The sequence below is a fragment of the Theobroma umbraticum genome, unplaced genomic scaffold (genome assembly GCF_002168275.2).
Source record: "Theobroma umbraticum cultivar Fairchild unplaced genomic scaffold, ASM216827v3 scaffold_44.0, whole genome shotgun sequence".
NCBI classification, from domain to species: Eukaryota; Viridiplantae; Streptophyta; class Magnoliopsida; order Malvales; family Malvaceae; genus Theobroma; species Theobroma umbraticum.
This window is the reverse complement of record NW_018397255.1, coordinates 702,780-722,179: the sequence shown is the minus strand read 5'-3', so window position 1 is coordinate 722,179 and position 19,400 is coordinate 702,780. Positions and strand designations below refer to the sequence as shown.

The window sequence follows — 19,400 nt, the reverse complement described above, 5'->3', positions numbered from 1 at the left end:
ATATATAATCAGCACTAACTAAAGCAAGTTATTACAACATTAAAATCACTCACATATAATTAGCAACATAGTCCGGATCCAAGAATCACGAGAAATTGATAGAATGGCACTAAAGGTGAAATGACTAAACTGACCAAGTAATACAACCTACAAAATGAAAAAGAAAAATTCTTGGTTTCTACTCTCTTTACACTGGTAGCATGAAAGCCAAAAGATTTATACAACGGTTAAACAAGCAAAACTAAAGACACAACAGCCAGAGCAAAACCACCACTGAAGCAGACCAGAATAAACAGAATAGAGGAGATTAGAGGACAAACCACAGCTTAACACAGCTAGATTAGATATCTATGATTAAAATCGCTGAACAACAACATTTGATAAAATGATAAAAGAATACAACGGAGAGGTCACAGTTGTTGTCCCAACAAACACGTGAGATGTTAAGGTGTCTTAGTTTCTCCGGAAGAAAATCAATGTTCAGATTAGAGTACCATGGTACATCAGAAATCACCTAAACCAACAAACAACACAAGAACCTAAATGAAAAAACATCATCATCTAGGCCCTTTCACCACGGATTCTCCTGGCAAGCTGGATGTCTTTGGGCATGATAGTCACCCTCCTAGCATGGATAGCACAGAGATTTGTATCCTCAAATAAACCAACAAGGTAGGCCTCTGCAGCCTCTTGAAGTGCAAGAACTGCATGGCTCTGGAACCTCAAATCCGTCTAAAAGGAAATTGCACAAACAAAATATACTCAGGGACTGCAATGCTTGAACAAAGTAAAACAAAAATAAAATTTATTTTGAAGAATTAATACCTTGAAGTCTTGTGCAATTTCACGAACAAGGCGCTGGAAGGGCAGCTTGCGGATCAAGAGTTCAGTGCTTTTCTGGTACTTTCGAATTTCACTGTTTAAAAAATAACAACAAATAATATAATTGATAGGGTTATCTTATCCAGTAGACTAGATTCAAGAGAAATGAAGAAAGAAATAAAATGCATAAATGATACTACATACCGAAGAGCAACAGTTCCGGGGCGATAGCGGTGAGGTTTCTTGACTCCTCCAGTGGTTGGTGCCGACTTTCTTGCAGCCTTCAAATCCAGAACGAAGCAAAGATTATTGGAAAGTAAAAAGCAAAATCACATAAATTTTCATCATATCAATACAATGTAGAAACCCCACTCCCACTCCATCAAGTTTGTAAAGTAAGAATCTATCATATTCCAATCAGCAATCAATGCATATACATTGTAAAATTAGTCACCTACTGGCAGGTGCACAAGTACAACAGCTCAAGCAACTGCAAAATTTCACAATCTTGAGTAAAGATGATAGAGCCATCCAGGTTTCAACAAGAGATGGAATTTTCACAATTCATAGTCACTAGGAATATATCATAACTAAGCTACCCAAAGCTGCTTAGACAGTGTTACTTTGGTTCAAGTAGAGGATGGCACAGCATGCTTTTATCCTTTTACTTACTCAGAGACATATATTACAGACACAAAACGCTTTATCTGGAAAAGCCATTGTTCATATTTCTCAATACATTCTTTTGTCAGGTTAATACACAAAACAATAATAACCCAAACCCTAAAAATAGGCAAAGAGATCAACTCGACTGCTCCCCTACCCCCCAATATCAAATTCCTAAACTTTATAAAACAAATCCAAATCCCAACAAAAAAAAAAAGGATTGAAGAGAAAGAAGAGCGTGCCTTCGTAGCGAGTTGCTTCCTGGGAGCTTTGCCTCCAGTGGATTTGCGAGCGGTTTGCTTGGTACGCGCCATTTTGACCTGTAAAACGCAAAGCAAAGTCTCAGAAATAAGATTGAATACAAATTGAACGGATTCGATCAAACTTGAATAAAAAAAATGGATTGGATTAGATATGAGAAACAGAGAATTGGGGATTGTTTGGATGCTCGAAGAAATTACCTGGACGAGGACGCAGAAGAAGATGCTTCTAGATTCGAATTTGAAATTTGCGGAGGGTAAACGAGGGGAAGAGGGGGAAGGGGGTTTGATATTTATAGGGAAGGTTAGTGAACAGAATATCAACGGCTCCTAGATTAGTTTGATTAACTCTGATTGGTTGTTGTGATAACCCCGGCTATGGGGTCAACGTCTTCATTTGGTTTTCTGTAACCCACCCGTCAACAAGCAATGCAATCATACTTTATACGAATTTAAAATTTTTAATATAAGCTATAATAATTAATATTTTAATTTAAAATTAAATTAAATTAAATTTTAATTATAAATTTTTTCTAATTTAAAATAAAGAATAAAATAAACTAATGGTATTAATATTTAATTATAAATTATTAATATTTTAAATGAAATATAATTTATTAACATTCTAAAAGTAAAACATAAAATAAAGATAAATAATTATATTAAAATTTTAAATAATAATTTCATAATATTTTTAATAATTTATTAAAAATAAATATTTTAAATTAAAAATCAAATATTATTATAACAAAAGATATTTATCTTTTTATCATTTATTCATTTACTATTTCAAAATTACTTTTACCAATTAAATATTAAAATAAATCATAATAATCATTTTTACTTTATCGTATTTTATAAATCAAATTACATAATAATTATTGAGATCTTATTCCATTTTCATAGAGTAGTTATTATATTCCTTCTCTATTCCATTCCGATAACTAAATATATTTTTAATATCTAAATTTAAAATATAAAAGTAAATTTTATATTTTATTAAGAAAAATAAATTAATAAATTATAATTTAACTCATAAAAATAAGTTAAATATTAAAAATTATATTTAAAATGGTTAATGAATTTTAATAATATTAACTTAATTATAAACAGTTTATAAATAAAAAATACTATATAAAATTAAAATTATTAGTTTTAATCAAAGTTGAATAATGAGTCCTCCATGATCATTATTCAAATTTGTGATGAGTAATAATATTATTATTTATAATTTACTCGAATTTAATTATAAAATATTTTAATTCTACCCCATCAAATTGAATAATATAAAATAAAAGTTGGAATTCTTAATATAAGTTTAGAACAAGAAAATTTACTCAAAAAGCTATAATATTTGATTAAAATCGATTTTTTTTATGTAAGTTCAGGACTAAAAAGCTTCCTTAGAAAGGTATAATATCCAATTAAAACCTAAACTTTTGGTGTAAGTTCAAAATTGGAAAGTTTTGTCAAAAATATATAATATCCAATTAAAATCAAAATTTTCGATGTAAATTCAACATCAAAAAATTTACTCAAAAAAGTATAATATCCGATTAAAGATGGAATTTTTGGAATAAGTTTGTAAGTAAAAAGTTTACTTGAAAATGTATAATATTTGATTAAAGCTGTAATTTTTGTTCAAAATTAAAAAATTTACTCAAAAAAGTATAATATCTAATTAAAACCGAAATTTTCGATATAAATTCAGTAACCGATTAAAGATGGAGTTTTTTGTGTAAGTTCATAACTAAAAAAATTTACTTGAAAATGTATAATATCTGATTAAAACTATAATTCTTATTCAGAATTAAAATATCTGCTCAAAAGGGTATAAAGTCCTATTAAAATTGAAATTTTCGGCGTAAATTTAAAACTGGAAAATTTGTTTGAAAAGTTTTGCCATGAGAAGAAAAGCTATTGCTGGTTATTTGGGCAATATCCATCCTAATTTTCAACCACAAGCTTGAAAAAGAACAGTCCTTAGATTATATCATACGTAACAAAGAAGAAGACTCTTAAAATGGCTAAACTCAAATCAAGAACTCAGAGTAAAAAGAAATTAATCAAATTAACCGAAACCCACAAAGAATCCGCTATGGGAGGCCCACGTCCCCTGTGTTCCACTCATTCTGAACAAGAAAACAGAGACTTACCCCGAAACAGGGACTAGCCATTGTATGATCATGTGATGTACCTTCATTATATTCGAGATCTTAGTTCATCTTCACATTACCCAACTTTAATTTCTCATTTTCATCTTAATTTTCATACAAAACTCGTCTTTTTATTGTAGTTCGTAAAGATCATACGAAACCACACCATTTCAAAACACATATTTACTTCATAATACTAACTAGATCTAGCAGCAACAAAGTTCTATATTTACAAAGGAAGTTCCTGGTGTTACATAAAACTAGAAAGCATTTTCTACATTTGGGTATTAAGCGCTGGCCTTCTTAGCCTTTTTAACAGTAGATGACCTGATAGATTTAGGCTGTTTGGGTTTTGCAGGAGTAGATTTCTTCTTAGCTCCAACTTTCTTTGCTGCCTTCTTTGTTGCCTCAGATTTCTTTGGCTTCGCATCTGGTGTTGATTTCGTTTCTGTTTTAGCTTTTGTAACCCTTGTAGCAGCTTTTTCCTTTTTGCCAGCCTCGGAGAGCTTGTAAGAAGCCTTGATCTTTATCAGTTTGCCTCTGGCAGCAGAGTTTTTAAGCTGAAGAGCCAAAATTTTCCTGAAATTCGCTGGAAGCACCGCCTTGTGCTTCTCTTCCATGTACTTGGCTATAGCGTACGGACTCGAACCACTCTTATCGTTCAAGGCGAGGAGCGCCTCCTTGATCATCTGCCAAGAAAAAAAATCCACCTTTTATTAAACAAAAAGAACCCCACGGATATAATCATAAACCCAAGATACAAACATTAAGAAAAAAGAAAATACCTGGAAATAAGGAGGATGTGCAGCGGCCTTTGGCTGTTTCGGTTTCTTCTCCTTCGGAACTTTCGGTTTCTTCTCCTTCGGCGCTCTCGGTTTCTTCTCCTTGACAGGCTTCTCGGCAGGCTTCTCCTCCTTGGCTGCTTCCGGTGGCTGCTCAGTTACCGGAACTTCAGGTTCAGCGGTGGCCATGATCGATCACAGTAAACCAAACAAAGTACCAGAGAAGAAGAGTCTAGATAAAGATTTTGCTTTGATATTCCATGGAAAATGGCACTCTGGGAATTTATAGCGACGTTGGATCTCTGTCAGACGGGAGTGGCAGTCTACGATTGGTTGGTTTAGAGGCACGGTGATTGCCAACGTGGAGGAAGAATTATCTGAAACGTACACGTGGAATATAATCAAAGCGTCACTTAGACGGGTATTTTTGGTGCTTTAAATGGGAGAGCATTTTTGGCTGCCGTGGATGGGCTTCGGTTTTTTTATTTTTCCTTAATACTCCCTAGAGAATAGAGGGTGTGTTTTTCTGAGTGATTTTGTGGCTTCATTTCTCGGGATTCCCTTCGATTTTTGCCATGTAATTTCCGTCAGATTGGAGCTAAAGAAGAGGTGATTATAATGTGATTTGAAGGAAGTTAAATGGTTGGCATTTAAGGGTGATATGAAGCTCCGAAAGAGAAACAGTTTACTTCACGATTTTCTCTGCCCTTTTCTCTTTTAAAAATGTTTCATTTTTCACTTCATTCTTATATACTACATTCTAATTCAAATCGAAATATCTTTGATTTGATTAATCTAGATTAATTCTTTTGATTTTAATATTAATCGATAAAAAAATCAAATTATTCGACTATCTTCATCAGTTTTTTTATTGTTTTGATTAATTTTCAATTTGAATCGGTCGTACATTATTAATATTAAAAAAAAACCTCAAAAATTTGTTCGGTGTATTTACTAAAAATAATCATAAAAAATCAACCTCAAAATTCATTAAAAAAATACGCAAAAATCAACAGTTATGACGTAGAAAGAAACAGTTAGAGCCAATATTGCCCGATTTAACTTGTATAATTACTATTAGCATTGACTAAATATTAAGCCAATGAGGCTAGTTACTTTGACAGGAAGGTGGCTTGTTTTGCAAAGCAGATTGAACCCACGGTTTTTGAATTTTTGTTGGACACTTTGATAAGGCTTAAAATTCTTGGAAGGATGGCGATCTGACAAGGAACAATCAAATAAACTGTTCCCAATTTGTCAAAACAGACATTTTGTGGCTGGATGACTCGAATTCCAGCACCAAGCCCTGTACGGGGTCACTGCACAAAATCTTATCCACCCAGGGAATCAAAAAACGTGTTTCGTATAATACAGTTCACATGTATCGTGATCACGTGACAGTCGAATTAAATTGTTTTCAATACCATCAAATCATATTATATATTCCATGAATGAAAAAAAATTAGTTGATATTAAATTCAATGGCTGTTAATTTTCCACAACAGATTAAGGATTTGTGTAAATATAATAAAAGAATAAATAAAATATATTTTTTTAAGTACAATAAACAACTAAATTCATCCAGTTCTCATTAAAACAAAATCAATAGGCAACAAGGTGAGACTAATTGAAACAAGCCAAAAAAAAAACATTAGCTGATGTCTATGAATGCATATCAAACAGAAAAGCTACCATCATCTCAGTACTGAATTCTTATGAAACACATCGACAACTCGAAAAAACATAGTTAATAGGCAACTGAGTACTGGAAGATCAACCAAGTCCAACAGTAAGAATCCACCAATGTAGAGAGAAAGATGACTTAATATCTAGTCAAAATCAAAGACAAAATCTGACAGAAATGCAATAGTTTAGCTCCTACCACAACTCCATAGTAGATAAAAATGGAACTCAAAAACTTTTAAAGACTGGATCAAAGATGATGAGAAGATAACAAAGGGAATATGCAAAAGAAAAATCAATGGTAAACTCAGGTGCTTTCCATGCTTTTCTTCTGCAATTTCTATAAAACTACTACCTCAATTTTATGCAATATGTGACAGGTTGCAATAAATTGTCCAAAGAGTACTATACCAATCCAGAAACAGTGTATGCAAAAATCTACTTTGACTATTGAAAAAAGAAAGAAAAATTAATGATCATAATAAAATTAAAAAAATGAGAAAAAGACTAGTTGGAAAATACCTAGATATACTAAACTGAAATACAAGAAGACTGAATGTACCCACCACAAAACATATACTAGATTCGATGGCAACATTCCAGTGGGACATAGATAACACAAAGAACTAGAACTATTTGCACTCCTATAGATTTCTATAGCTAAAATGTGCCTAAACATCTGAACCAAAAAGATGTTTATATTGATATTATCATCATCTTGCTTCCTTTCCACAAACTATTTGACCTCAAAAACAATGTCTATGCCATCCGAAACATCTCAAGTTCAAAAAGGTGTTCTACACATCCATAATGTCACTTAGGATGTAGGCAATAATATGAAAACCATTAAAAATTAAATGAATATGAGTAGGGAATAGCAAATTCTTACTATAGGTTTGACAAATCACTAGGATGGAAGGTAGTTACTTTTTGAATGAACAGATGTAACATGATAAATGATGCAATATACTCAACCCACTCGTTATTTTTTAACAGAGAAGAAATGATTCCAGAGGTTTCTCTCCTCAAAAGAAACAACCACCCATCACAAAAAGATCACCTCCATGGTCTGGACATACAGAACAACAGAGATCATACAGGACTTAGATCCAACAATTATCAAATATCCCTTAAAAATAAACAGAATATAAGTTATTTTCTCTATTTTTGGTTCAAGCTGGTAGCAGACTCCTAAGTTGCATTTATGATCCAATCCTCAATTCTAATCACCACTTAGAAATGCTAGAAACTTGAAAGCAATTCAACCGTCTAAAGTTCAAGCAGTGTGAACATCTAAACATCAACACTGCATTTACTTGCAAGCTAGCCAATATTATTTCCACATCAATAGCATCACTGATATAAAATATATGAAAGCTTTAGATATTTTTTAGAGCCACCAACCTGAATTGTCTCACCAGAAAATATAACAATTTCAATTTCAACCCAACAGAAACCAAAAATTTTTCCATTTGAGTAACAAAATATCAAAATTTCTCTGTAAAGATATTACGGAAGATCAACCTGTTTGACCATTTGTGCTCCTTTAACGTAAGGATCAAAATCAGAACAAGTTCTACCATATAGACCTTAAATAAGATGCACATACAATGTGACACATAATTTTAAGTATCTGAGAACAGCAGGGCATTTGCTGTATGATAGGCAGAACACAACCAGCCTTGACTTAATGGACAAAAGGATGACATCAACATCAAACTGTCACCATAAGTAAACATGTGCCAATCCCATCCGTTAAGAACTCCAAGAGAAGGATTATATTAATATGCTTCCTGTTTGAAATTTATACAAATTATACATCTTTCACATCCACGAAATCTTCAAGATGAAGACCACAAATTTTCTCAACATGTGCATCTCAAAGTTTAACTTCTGAACCTCCATAATTAGAATCATAAACTTAACATGAAATCTTCCACTTAAGAGATACTTTCCAATCAGAATCTTCACATATATGGAGAAATCAGACTATTGCTCACTAGTAGATATGTTTGATCCATTACCTCAACAATAAACATACCAGGAAGTCTATTTCCATATACTATTCAGTATGGTAAACTGTATCAGAAATCCTCAATCTCCATTGTACATAAATTGCACCAGTTTCTTTATTAAGTCCCTAAGAGACAACCTACGGTAGACACATCAAAGCTTTAGGTCTGTTTAAAATTAATAGAAAGAGATCTAAGGAAAAAAAGAGGTAGGAGCATAAGAAACACAGATAAAAAAACCCAAAAATAGAAACAAAATGAAAAGGCAGCTTCAACTGCATTTTTCAACAGTAAGCCTCTGTCCATCACCAATGTGCTGCATCTGCATTTCCAGGCCCACCAAGACACATTAAGCAAGAGCCTCTAAAACATTAACAAAATTCACTCTTAGATTTAAGAATATGATATTGTCAAGTGATTGAGATTACCGACAGTTCTTCAGCCCACTACTAGTAGCCGCCACCATAGGAACGATCAGCCCCACAGTATGGTGGATATGCACCATACTACAACACAATAAAATAACTGACCATCATGAAATGGTTAATTGAAAATTTAAATGCATTAATAGGGAGATTTGGTTGACTACTCACATCAGAACCATAATAATCATGGGAGTAGAGACCACTACCAGCTGCATGAGTGTCTAAAGCACATAGCCATATGAATGAGTAATGTGGCAAAACACATTAGTATAAGAGAAGCATGCATAAGAAACATTAGCGAAAATAAAAATACTTACCACGATGGCGGGTTTCATGAAATGGGACTTCTGGATACGGATGCTCCAATCGTGGACGGATTCTATGAGGCTCCATGTATTCAGGATCATGGTCCTAAGAGCACAGATAGTTTCAAACAAAAACAAATGCTAGGAGAGCAGCTAAATGTAGAAAGATAGCAATGTAAAGGGTAGGAAAAGTAACACTTACTGTCATATAAAACGGCCTCTTCATGCCATGTGCACGTTCATCGTAATAATAAGGATCATCATATTGCCTTCCACCATAAGGTCTGTCAAAGACACGTTCAGGGGAAAATGGTTGCCTCCTAAGTGGACCGTGCTCCCTCCATGCTCTGTCAGGGACATCATACCAAGACCTACTGAAATTATATCTTGAAGGGCCAACAGTTGGAGCATCTCTACTGGATCCATGATAAGCATCACCGAAAGAACCCCTTCTTTCTCCTGCTTTTGTGTAATAAAAAATTTTAAATTTTTAAACAGTAAAATGCAAGATCTATATTTGTATAAGTTGCAGCTACAGTTTATAGAAAGACGGTTAGATGTAGCAACAAATAAATTGATTTGAACCTTGACCCATTATATGCCTTCCATGGTACTCAGAATATCGATCGTCATAGTCATGCTCATTTGCACCCATTCTACTAGTTCGACCACGTTCATGTTGATAGAAATAGCGGCCATGTTGGAAACTTTTCGAGTTAAAGCGATGTCCAACTCGCCCAAAACCTCTCCCTGCAGCAAGATGTAATTAGCAAAAATACAGACATCAATAGATCTCTATTTCCAAAAGATAATTGATTACCAAATCTTGAAAATGAGCCATTGCTTCCACTTCCAATTCGAAATCCACCACACATTCCACCCTTTATAGCTTGTGTTTTAGGCATTGGATTTGATAGCCTTGCTCTGACTTTTGACTATGGGAACAAATAAGAACAAAAACCACTTAATACATCTTTCAATACTTCAAAAATATATTAAGACAGAGTCCAAAAATGAAAATGGAGGTGATGCACCTACAGACTTCCATAATAAGTCCTTTGCATGTTCTAGTGACGTTCTTGACAAGTTCAAGATATGTTCTAAACGGATTTTAGAGGATCATAATTCTTGAGCACTTGCATGCTTGACAAGTGGTGTGATCATGTTTATTCATTATTAGATACCTTTCCAGGGGTCCCCATTGTGTGTGCCTAGCATCTTAGCTAACTTGAGTGAGGCAATAAAGTTGTATATCTCAGTCAATCACAATCAAAGAATAAAAAGGAAACAACCAAATTTAAAACAACAGAAAAATGAGCAAAGCATGTTAGTGTAACAATACTAAATTCAAAAGAAAAAATTTTGTAGAGCAGGCCAGAACAAAGCACATTAACATAAAGCTATATACCTTTGAGTTCCCATCATCCAGCTGTGTCTTATTCACACCATCTACACAAGCTGTAGCAGCATTATGGGTAGAGAAATCAACAAATCCAAAATCCTTTCTCTTAGCAGTTGACATGTTCCGGGCCAATACAATTCGCACAATCTCCCCATAACCTTTGAGTTTTTCCCTCACACGGTCTTCATCCCAATGAGGAGGAAGTGAATCGAGAAATACAGTCTTCACTGTGGCCATTATCTCTGGATCAGGCTCACGTAAAGGTTCTGCAAAAGCTACTTTAGCAGTTCTTTCGGGGTGTCCAAAAACAACATCAGGCTTCTGAAGTCTTTTGTATGCAAGCATGGCATCAGTATGGCAAGAGAACTCTAAAAATGCAAAACCACGGCTCAACCCTTCATTTTGAACATCTGGGACAAGAGTAGTATTTTCAACACCTTCAATACCATATTCTTTAAGCTTTTGTTTGATCTGTCAAACCACAATACAGCAAGAGTAAGCAAAAAAATACAAGATAGTGAACATGCACTAAATATTGTTAAATACTCACAGCTTCCTTTGTCCATGTATTGCAAATATTGCCCAAAAACAATGTGTCATTGTCTTCACTAGGTGCTGTCCCACATCGCTTCCCACATATCTGTGAACAATGAGAAAGTTAAATTGAGACAATGAATGGAAAAAGCAAATACAATTAATTGATTCTTACCACAGGGTTCTTCATTTCTAGCAATGCATGCTTTGCATGCTCTTTATTTGCAAATTTCACAAACGCATATCCCTTGTTCTTGTTGGTTGTTGGATTCCTATGCAACCTGACTTCAACAACTTCACCAATTTTCTCAAAAACCTGTCTCAAATCCTCCTCAACAGCATCTCGATCCAATCCACCAACAAAAATCTCATGCTCTTTCTTAATTTTACGTTCTTTTGCAATGGCGGTTAGTTCTTTGCGCTCCTGTTCGAATGCCTCAGTTTCTTCAATAGGTTCCTCTACATCATCATCTGCAAGGTCTTCATCATCATGATCTCCAAAATCCACTCTGTCAGCGTACTCCTCCAACTCATCAATACCTCCATACCTATCCTGCTCCATCTGCACACATTCTCTATGCAACTCACCTTTGCTGCTTCCTTCTTCATTAAGGTCCAAAACCTTTGGCTCCTTACCACTAACTTGTTGTGACTGCTCTTTCATTACATACTCTTCACTTTCTTCCTCACAAGGTACATCCTCCTCCACTGTAGACTTTCCATAATCTTTTCCAACAGTTTCTTGCCCCTCCAAAATTTCTTTCATTTCAGCTTCATCAACGTTTACTCTTTCCGCTGGTTCTCCAACCTTTTCAAAAGCAAGTTCCGCTTTCTTTCCACACTCCAAATCCTTTTTTCCAGACCTCCTTGGTGATTCTACAACCTCCTTGGCTGTTTCCCCTAAATTCACTGTCTTCTTGGAGACAGCCTTTGCTTTTGCAGAAGCAGCTGTTTTCGGTCTCCCAGGTGTTCTCTTTGCTACTAATTTAGTGCCTGATGTAACTTTGGTCTCTGGTGTCAATTTAGTAGCTTCAGCTAATGGTTTAACTTCTTCAACTATTTCAAAATTTAAAAAAATAATAAAAAAAGAATTAACGGATGAATTTGATCAGAATCAACTAACAGACAGCGTAACGAACATATCACTGTTTAACTCTCTGTTTCCACTTACAAGAGTCCTCCATCATACCTGCTGATCGTTCAAGATTAGAATCAGAGCCATCGATAGTCACAGGTGACGTTTCATTATTCTTCATTTGCTTCGCTTTGGCTGTGGAGCCCTGCTTTGTCCCAGCCGTTTTCACAAACGTCGATTCCGCAGCAGCAGTAGCATCTGTTGAGTTGGATGGAGTTTTTGCAGCAGATTTCCTCGCCGACGGCGTCTTTCTCGTGGTCGTCAATTTGGCAGCATCTTGATTCCGAATTCTCATATTTTTACAATTCCGATACAACGAATTCGTTTTCCTTTTTTCCTAAATTGGCAATTGAAAGGCTAAATACACTTGAGCAGCGTAAGCCAAAAGCGGGAGAAACAATGGAACTTTTTTCAATGGATTTTGACGAACAACATGATCGATGAGAGACTCGAAGGCGGTGGAAATGAGCGGCAGAAAACGCTGTCGTTTAAACTGCAATGATTAACCAGGATTTCCTTTTCCGGGTTGTGTTGCCCCATTAACCCGACTCGCATGGAAACCGAATGTTACACGTGCGGACATTCGGTTGAAGTAGTTATAGAAGTGCACCTGCAGCAGACTTTCCACCCGGAAAAAAATAAAATAAAATTGAAGCTTCCAGCAATGGGTGCCTCTGAATCTGCCCTCTCAGGTTCGTCGCCGGTAAGTTCTCGATTTCTCCCGACATATTGCGAGCTCACGAGCTGGGCTCTGTTGAATTATTCTTAATTGATTAACATTGATTATTGGCATTGAAGACGCCGGCCGATCAAATCACCACCATTTCCCAGCGATCAGAAACGGTCGATCCCATTTTAGAGAAGCTTAAATCCCTCAAAATTGTAAGTTTTATTGTTTTTTTTTAATTCAAACCATTTCAAAGAGAAAAGGAAGAAATTTAAGTTTTTCTGTTTTTGGATTGTAGACGTCTCCTATACTGACGACACCGCCGACGGAGGGTAGCTTAACGGACATTTTAGTGAGAAAACCGTCGTCGTCTTCAGCTCAAGGTGAGCTTGACTCTTTTATGCTTGTTACAAAATTCTCCCTAATAAGCTCAGAAAATTGTTCAGAAAATTGTGAGATTATTGAATGTTTCATAAGTGAAAAAGAGATCTGCTCTCCCTTGCTATTGGAAATTTCATGACTTTTTGTTGCTTTCAAGACATATATCAGATTTACTGGTTGATAACCCCTGAAAGATGAAACCTTTTTGCTTGAATTGAAACTGATAGTCCTTGCTTTCAAATTAAAATGGCATCATGCTTCAACTTTTCTGAAAGAAATAGGGATTGTGCTATTTTTCCGTACCAGGGGCTTGAATCCTATATTTGAAGCGTTTAACTAACATTAAGGCTATGTTATTTACTGCTCGTTGGAGACTTTTGTCTGATGAATGTTATGGCTGGTGAGATCACAATATATCCTACCTTCATCAAAGCTTGTGTTTTGATTTTCTGGCTATAAAGATCATAAAGCAGCCAAGGAGCTAAGAGAAATTAGTAGACTAGCTTACCCTAGGGAGTGGTATCAGAGGAATCCATTAGATTCAATGGTATTTGTACAAGACAGTTCTGGTGCTGCTTCTTTATGAAACCATATACTGTTGATATTGTATAGCTAAAGAAGTATCCATTCCCAGTTTAAGTCTCATTAGCATACAAGCTTTCTTGTCTTTGCATTCATTATCAAACCTTCTATTCATTTGTTTGTCTATTTGCTTACTATCAGTTCAGAGACGAGAAGATGAATTAATGTTGGTGCATAGAATGCATATTACTGACAGAGAATCAAGGACACCCTATTGGTATAGCCTTGCATCTATCATAGTTATGCACCTATGAAATACTCTAGTTCCTATCACTGTGGAGTATAATGGAGGACCTAGGATAAGATTTGAAGAACTCTAGATTTCTGAGGAAGTACCCTTGCATAAATTAAAACTAGCTGAAGAGAACAAAATAAAAGTAAATAAATAGAGGAAGGAGGAAAACCCTTATCAGGCAATTGTGGTAATTTGGGCTATAACTGGTTAATATGATCATGAATATGCTCTTGAAGTGCCAATATATTCTATTCTTTTTCTGTTGTTGTCATAACTTTTTTAACTGGGAATAATCTAATTGAGATGCTCAATTCAAATTGTTTCTTTTGGACTATCAAAATAGCTACTGTGAATCCAAAGGTGTTGCTGGAGCTGTTCTCAATGTATCGTGACTGGCAGGAGGAGAAGGTTCAGAAGATTAGCAAGAAACAGGTTTGCCATCTCTGTTGTAAATTTTATGGCTGAGAATAGCTGTTGCAATGGCATGGGGTGGATTGGTTCTGCTGTAGGTCATTATGTGCTACATTTCAAATTCTTATTTTACATCCATCTGCAATTGAATTAAGATCCAAGTAGGAATTTTAATGCTAGAACTAGAATATACGCTAACATAGTCATTTGGCAAGGCAGGAAATGCATGTGATTGTTTTTGCTGTTATTTCAATTTTATAAGAATTAAGTATGGAGTGCATGGTCATTGGGACAAATTCATTGCAGGAAGAGATTGAAAACAAAATAGAAGTTGCAGATGCTTTGGCAGTTAAACTTTTTCAACGTTTTAATTACTCAGTATCAGCAATGAAGACAACTTCACAACATTTATCAGAAGGTAATTCAAGTTTTTTCTCGACTAATAGAACCAGGAAGTTTAATTGCTGGACTTCAGAATATTATGTTAATAGTGGTTCAGCTGTTCACCAACTTAAATGCAGTGTAGTCACGGTCACTCCAGCATTTATACTTCATATTTTCATATCATGTAACAGGAAAACAAATTGACTGTGGCTAACATTTTGCAGAGTCTGATGATTCCTCTTAAAAATCTCACTTAACCATATCTTGTATAATGCATGTAGTCCACACATTGCAAGTGGAGCTTGGGGAGCTTAAAGGAAGGTTAACTGAAGTCATCAGCAATTGCGACACACTGTGCAAGAGAATTGCTGCTGAGGGGCCAGAACCTCTTCGATCATCTATCAAGCCATTTGTAGTTGCCACTGCCAACTCAACAGTAAATCGTAGCTTATCTGCAGAGCAAAGGGTTGCAGATCAAAGTTCAACATCTGCAGAAGCCAAACTAGACTGACTCTTCTTATCTCATCTGTACATAGTTGACATATTCTTTAACCTTATTTCTTCATTGAGATTGATGTTTATTTTGTGCCTTATACAAACAGTGTACTAACATTTGGAGTGAGCAAAGTTTTGAATACAGATTAGAGAGGAATTTTTTGGATTAAATGTGACGGCAGTTGTTGTGGGTTTTGTTTCTTTAGATTGCCTATGAAATCAAGATTCCTCTAGGGGACTGCATGTTACCCCTGCCGACAGAATATAGTTGTGGAGAGAGGGACCAATTTTTAAACCTCTCTTTTTCAAAGTAATAATCAGGAAAAAGAAAAAGAGGTGATTCACATCACCAAATCAGTCATTCAAATCCTCATCAACAATTTAGCAGGGCAACAAGACATTTTGGTTTTCACAAGCTTATTTGGCCATGCATGTCCTTATCCCTCGACACATCACGTGATCTTCTGACCATGCAGACATAAGCGGCCTGGTTCTTGTGAATTAGCAAAATGCAATCTAGTGACACAAACACATCACAAGATAAAATTCTCATGTTCTGATCTTTGTACATACATCAACCACTTTACTTTCAAACCCAAGTGATGAGATCCAGATTCCAGCATTGCCAGGACAGAATTAACTGCAAATTTCAGGCTTTCCTTACTCAAAATGAAAATTCAGAGTTACATCCTTATGAACTTCCTGGATAAATGAATCAAACAACATAAAACTTTTAAAAAGAAAGGAAAAACTTAAATTAAATTAAACATCAAATAAATACCCTCTTCTTAAACCCAACTATATAAGCTCTAGAGAACCATCCAATCAGAAAATTTTTAAAGGCTATAAATTAAGGTTGTTGCTGGGCATCCATATAACCAGCATCAACCAACACTTTCTCTCTCTTAGCCAACTCAATATCTTCATCAACCATCATCTTCACCAATTGCTCAAACCCAACTCTTGGCTTCCAGCCAAGAACCTTCCTTGCCTTGCTTGAATCACCTTTCAAATTATCCACTTCAGCAGGTCTGAAATACCTCTTATCAATCACAACGTGATCTTTCCAATTCAACCCAACATACCCGAATGCCACTTCCAAAAATTCTTCCACCGTGTGCGACTCCTCCGTAGCCACCACGTAATCGTCTGGCTTCTCCTGTTGCAGCATCATCCACATGGCTTCCACATAATCCCCAGCAAAACCCCAATCCCTCGATGCTTGCAGATTCCCCAAAAACAACTTGCTTTGCAACCCAATCTTAATTCTCCCAACGGCCCGAGTAATTTTCCGGGTCACGAAATTCTCTCCTCTCCTCGGAGACTCGTGATTGAACAGAATTCCATTACAGGCGAAAAGCCCGTAAGCTTCCCTGTAATTCACAGTGTACCAATGCGCAGCGCATTTAGAAGCTGCGTATGGAGATCTGGGATGAAATGGGGTGTTTTCAGATTGCGGCGGAGGAGTGGATCCAAACATTTCCGACGATCCAGCTTGGTAATACTTTATATGGCTCCGACCCGTGGCGGCTATGTGGGATCTAACGGCTTCCAACAATCGGAGGGCTCCCGTGGCCACCACGTCCGCAGTATAATCAGGGATTTCAAAAGAGACTGCAACATGGGATTGCGCAGCCAGATTGTAAACCTCGTCGGGCCGGATAGTGTCGAGCCAGCGACGAAGCGAGGAAGCGTCGGTGAGGTCAGCGTAATGGAGCTTCATCCGAGCCTTGTGGGCGTTGTGCGGATCGATGTAGATGTGGTTAATACGCTGCGTATTGAAGTTGGAAGAACGGCGGATCAAGCCGTGGACTTCGTAGCCTTTGTTGAGGAGGAACTCGGTCAGGTACGAACCATCTTGACCCGTGATGCCAGTGATCAAAGCGACCTTCCGGTCAGCACTCACGTCGCCGTTAATGGCAGCAGATCCAGATCCGGATCCGGCTCTGGAAGTATCATTTTCAGCTGCCATTTTCTTTCCGAATCTGAGGGGAAAAAGGAAATTGACGGTGTATTCTAAAGAAGGAAAACAATGGAAGAAGACGCGCTTTCAGTGCTTTCAAGCGATTCTGGCTTTTATAGGTGTGAGGAAGTTGAAGGGCAGGGGACGACAGAGGGGGCTAAAATGGTCAATGAAAGGAAGTAAATATCATATGAGTTTACTATTTTGTCCTTAACAGGTGATCAGTGCGGTGCAATTTGATTGGTCGGAGTGTAGTGAATTGTCTGCTTGTACAGGAGGGGATTGACCTTTTACGCTAATCTAACTTGTTTTTCTCTGGACTTTTTGTGCTTGGATTACCGATGATGGAGGTCAATTAAAATTGGTAACAAGGAATTTATTTTATTGGTCCAAAAAATAAATAAAATTTGAGATATTAAAGAACTTATTGGACCATGTATAAAGTATATTTATTTAAAATAAAATAATTCATCGAATCCCTTGAATTCAATTATTTTGATTTAATTTTTTAGTTAACATTAAAGTAATATGTATGATTTATACGGTAATTTTTCATACATTGATTTTGATTATATTTGATATTTTACCATAGTTTGGTTGATTATGATTATTTTTAAAGAAAATTTTGATTTTTTTTAAGAGAAAAGGGTTTCAAATTTACATTCTTTATATAAAAGATAATTTACTAATTAATAAATCAAATACTTAAAATTTATTTGAATTGATTTTTAAAATTTTAAGATCAAACCAACCCTTTATCCACACAAATAGGATAATCTGTAACAAAGTAAAGAATTATATACAATTTTATTATTGTGAAAAAAACAAAACCCAAAAGCATATATTGATATTGTGATAATTTATGGAGAAAATTTGTTCATGATTCGATGATATTTCTTGTGATTTAATCAAAAATTCATACAAAAAATTAACTTATATATATTACAAAAACAAATATATATTTATTTATGTATTTTAAATTCATTTAACGTCAACAAAATCCCCAACGGACTCGAACTCTCTGCAGTTGAATCATGGTTTGGGCCACAGCAACAAAACCGGAAGGCAAATTTGGCCCAGGACCTAAGGCCTCGAACGGGTCTAACAAAAGATACAGGCAGATTTGGGCACCAGCCCAAAGCACATCTTTGTTCATGTAGCATCATTGAATTTTTCTTCCTTCTTAATATGTATATTAGAAATCATTGATTACATATATAATTGGACTCCTAAAGGGCACGAATGTAATAATCTTTAAAATTACAAATAATTTGTAAATTTTCGTGGAAAAGAAATGAAAATAGCAAATTATCAATTATTTAATTGAAATCGGGAAGTCTAATCTTAAGAAAATTTAATGAACATGATTAAGAGATAAAAGGGTTTCTTTATGTTATAAAATCCAACCTCAAACATAACAAAAAAATAATATTTTTTTTAATTTAAAAGTATCAAATTAAATTATTATTTTCATACAAAAGTGGACCAAAAGTTTTTAATTTGTTTTTTTGGCTCTTTAATCTTTTTTTTATAACTTTATATAATTATCTTTTAACCAATCGTCATGTAAAATTTTAAATTCATCACTTACAAAAAAATAAACATTGAATAATTTACCTCTACTAAAACAAATTATTATGTAATTTGATTTGAAAAATATTGGTAGCTGGTTTACCTCGATGGCATAACTTTATTGAAAATATCTTTAAATTCTGTTAATAATGTTTTTTTGTTGGCATTAGGTTCATTTGATTAATATTAATATAAATAAATATCGATTATAAGAAAATGTTAAGTTTCTAATTATTTTAAAGGTGACTTTCTATCATATATCTCCTAAAGATAATGGATCAAGATTTAAATACCTATTTTTTTTTTTTGGGAAAGAAATACCTAATTAATTACTAATCATGTAACCACTCTAGTACAATTCCAAAATTAATTATACTAAATATATTTATGATTTTTTGAACCTAAATTAAAGTTCAACTAGGAAATCATTCCTGTTATTAATGTTCTATCAATACTTCGTGTTTAATTTAGAAAATAAAATTAATTACAAATTCATGTAAAAAATTTTAAAAATAAAATACTAATCCA

At 34.9% G+C, this 19,400-nt stretch overlaps 5 protein-coding genes across 6 annotated transcripts; 1 reads left to right on the top strand and 4 right to left on the bottom strand.

Annotated features, from left to right (window-relative positions):
• Positions 1 to 340: 340 nt before the first annotated feature.
• On the bottom strand, positions 341 to 2,168 carry LOC110409212 (histone H3.3-like). Its single transcript, XM_021418483.2, has 5 exons — positions 1,950 to 2,168; positions 1,731 to 1,808; positions 1,027 to 1,103; positions 826 to 916; positions 341 to 732 (listed from the first exon to the last, which is right to left on the bottom strand). The coding sequence occupies exons 2-5, from the start codon at positions 1,800 to 1,802 to the stop codon at positions 562 to 564; spliced, it is 411 nt and encodes a 136-aa protein (XP_021274158.1). The 5' UTR covers positions 1,803 to 1,808; positions 1,950 to 2,168; the 3' UTR covers positions 341 to 561.
• A 1,800-nt stretch (positions 2,169 to 3,968) lies between these two features.
• HIS1-3 (histone H1-3) lies at positions 3,969 to 4,962 on the bottom strand. The gene is made up of 2 exons (XM_021418639.2): positions 4,690 to 4,962; positions 3,969 to 4,593 (listed from the first exon to the last, which is right to left on the bottom strand). Exons 1-2 carry the CDS (start codon positions 4,873 to 4,875, stop codon positions 4,192 to 4,194), a joined length of 588 nt encoding a protein of 195 aa, XP_021274314.1. The 5' UTR covers positions 4,876 to 4,962; the 3' UTR covers positions 3,969 to 4,191.
• A 3,403-nt stretch (positions 4,963 to 8,365) lies between these two features.
• On the bottom strand, positions 8,366 to 12,641 carry LOC110409093 (uncharacterized). Of its 2 annotated transcripts, none has more exons than XM_021418327.2 (11): positions 12,219 to 12,641; positions 11,223 to 12,103; positions 11,064 to 11,153; positions 10,520 to 10,984; positions 9,932 to 10,046; positions 9,697 to 9,861; positions 9,314 to 9,570; positions 9,124 to 9,217; positions 8,975 to 9,027; positions 8,810 to 8,887; positions 8,366 to 8,703 (listed from the first exon to the last, which is right to left on the bottom strand). In XM_021418327.2, the coding sequence occupies exons 1-10, from the start codon at positions 12,475 to 12,477 to the stop codon at positions 8,831 to 8,833; spliced, it is 2,436 nt and encodes an 811-aa protein (XP_021274002.1). In that variant the 5' UTR covers positions 12,478 to 12,641; the 3' UTR covers positions 8,366 to 8,703; positions 8,810 to 8,830. The 2 variants fall into 2 exon arrangements, with proteins under 2 accessions (XP_021274002.1, XP_021274004.1); XM_021418329.2 differs by having other exon boundaries at positions 12,237 to 12,640.
• Positions 12,642 to 12,815: 174 nt separating this feature from the next.
• Positions 12,816 to 15,837, top strand: LOC110409601 (uncharacterized). Its single transcript, XM_021419002.2, has 6 exons — positions 12,816 to 12,885; positions 12,981 to 13,064; positions 13,148 to 13,232; positions 14,391 to 14,479; positions 14,765 to 14,876; positions 15,124 to 15,837. Exons 1-6 carry the CDS (start codon positions 12,847 to 12,849, stop codon positions 15,351 to 15,353), a joined length of 639 nt encoding a protein of 212 aa, XP_021274677.1. The 5' UTR covers positions 12,816 to 12,846; the 3' UTR covers positions 15,354 to 15,837.
• Positions 15,838 to 15,973: 136 nt separating this feature from the next.
• On the bottom strand, positions 15,974 to 17,404 carry LOC110409600 (GDP-mannose 4,6 dehydratase 1). The gene has a single exon (XM_021419001.1). It carries the CDS (start codon positions 17,307 to 17,309, stop codon positions 16,188 to 16,190), a length of 1,122 nt encoding a protein of 373 aa, XP_021274676.1. The 5' UTR covers positions 17,310 to 17,404; the 3' UTR covers positions 15,974 to 16,187.
• Between the last annotated feature and the right edge of the window lie 1,996 nt (positions 17,405 to 19,400).

Excerpts from the sequence above, each read along its gene's own strand:
- LOC110409212 (XM_021418483.2), bottom strand. The coding sequence starts at position 1,802 with ATGGCGCGTACCAAGCAAACCGCTCGCAAATCCACTGGAGGCAAAGCT. Across the intron at positions 917-1,026 it reads CCCGGAACTGTTGCTCTTCG|TGAAATTCGAAAGTACCAGA; the intron begins GTATGTAGTATC and ends TTTTTTAAACAG. Across the intron at positions 733-825 it reads AAATTGCACAAGACTTCAAG|ACGGATTTGAGGTTCCAGAG; the intron begins GTATTAATTCTT and ends ATTTCCTTTTAG.
- HIS1-3 (XM_021418639.2), bottom strand. The coding sequence starts at position 4,875 with ATGGCCACCGCTGAACCTGAAGTTCCGGTAACTGAGCAGCCACCGGAA. Across the intron at positions 4,594-4,689 it reads CACATCCTCCTTATTTCCAG|ATGATCAAGGAGGCGCTCCT; the intron begins GTATTTTCTTTT and ends TTTTCTTGGCAG.
- LOC110409093 (XM_021418327.2), bottom strand. The coding sequence starts at position 12,477 with ATGAGAATTCGGAATCAAGATGCTGCCAAATTGACGACCACGAGAAAG. Across the intron at positions 10,985-11,063 it reads ATACATGGACAAAGGAAGCT|ATCAAACAAAAGCTTAAAGA; the intron begins GTGAGTATTTAA and ends GTGGTTTGACAG. Across the intron at positions 10,047-10,519 it reads TGGATGATGGGAACTCAAAG|TCAAAAGTCAGAGCAAGGCT; the intron begins GTATATAGCTTT and ends TTGTTCCCATAG.
- LOC110409601 (XM_021419002.2), top strand. The coding sequence starts at position 12,847 with ATGGGTGCCTCTGAATCTGCCCTCTCAGGTTCGTCGCCG. Across the intron at positions 12,886-12,980 it reads CCCTCTCAGGTTCGTCGCCG|ACGCCGGCCGATCAAATCAC; the intron begins GTAAGTTCTCGA and ends TTGGCATTGAAG. Across the intron at positions 13,233-14,390 it reads GTCGTCGTCTTCAGCTCAAG|CTACTGTGAATCCAAAGGTG; the intron begins GTGAGCTTGACT and ends CTATCAAAATAG.
- LOC110409600 (XM_021419001.1), bottom strand. The coding sequence starts at position 17,309 with ATGGCAGCTGAAAATGATACTTCCAGAGCCGGATCCGGATCTGGATCT.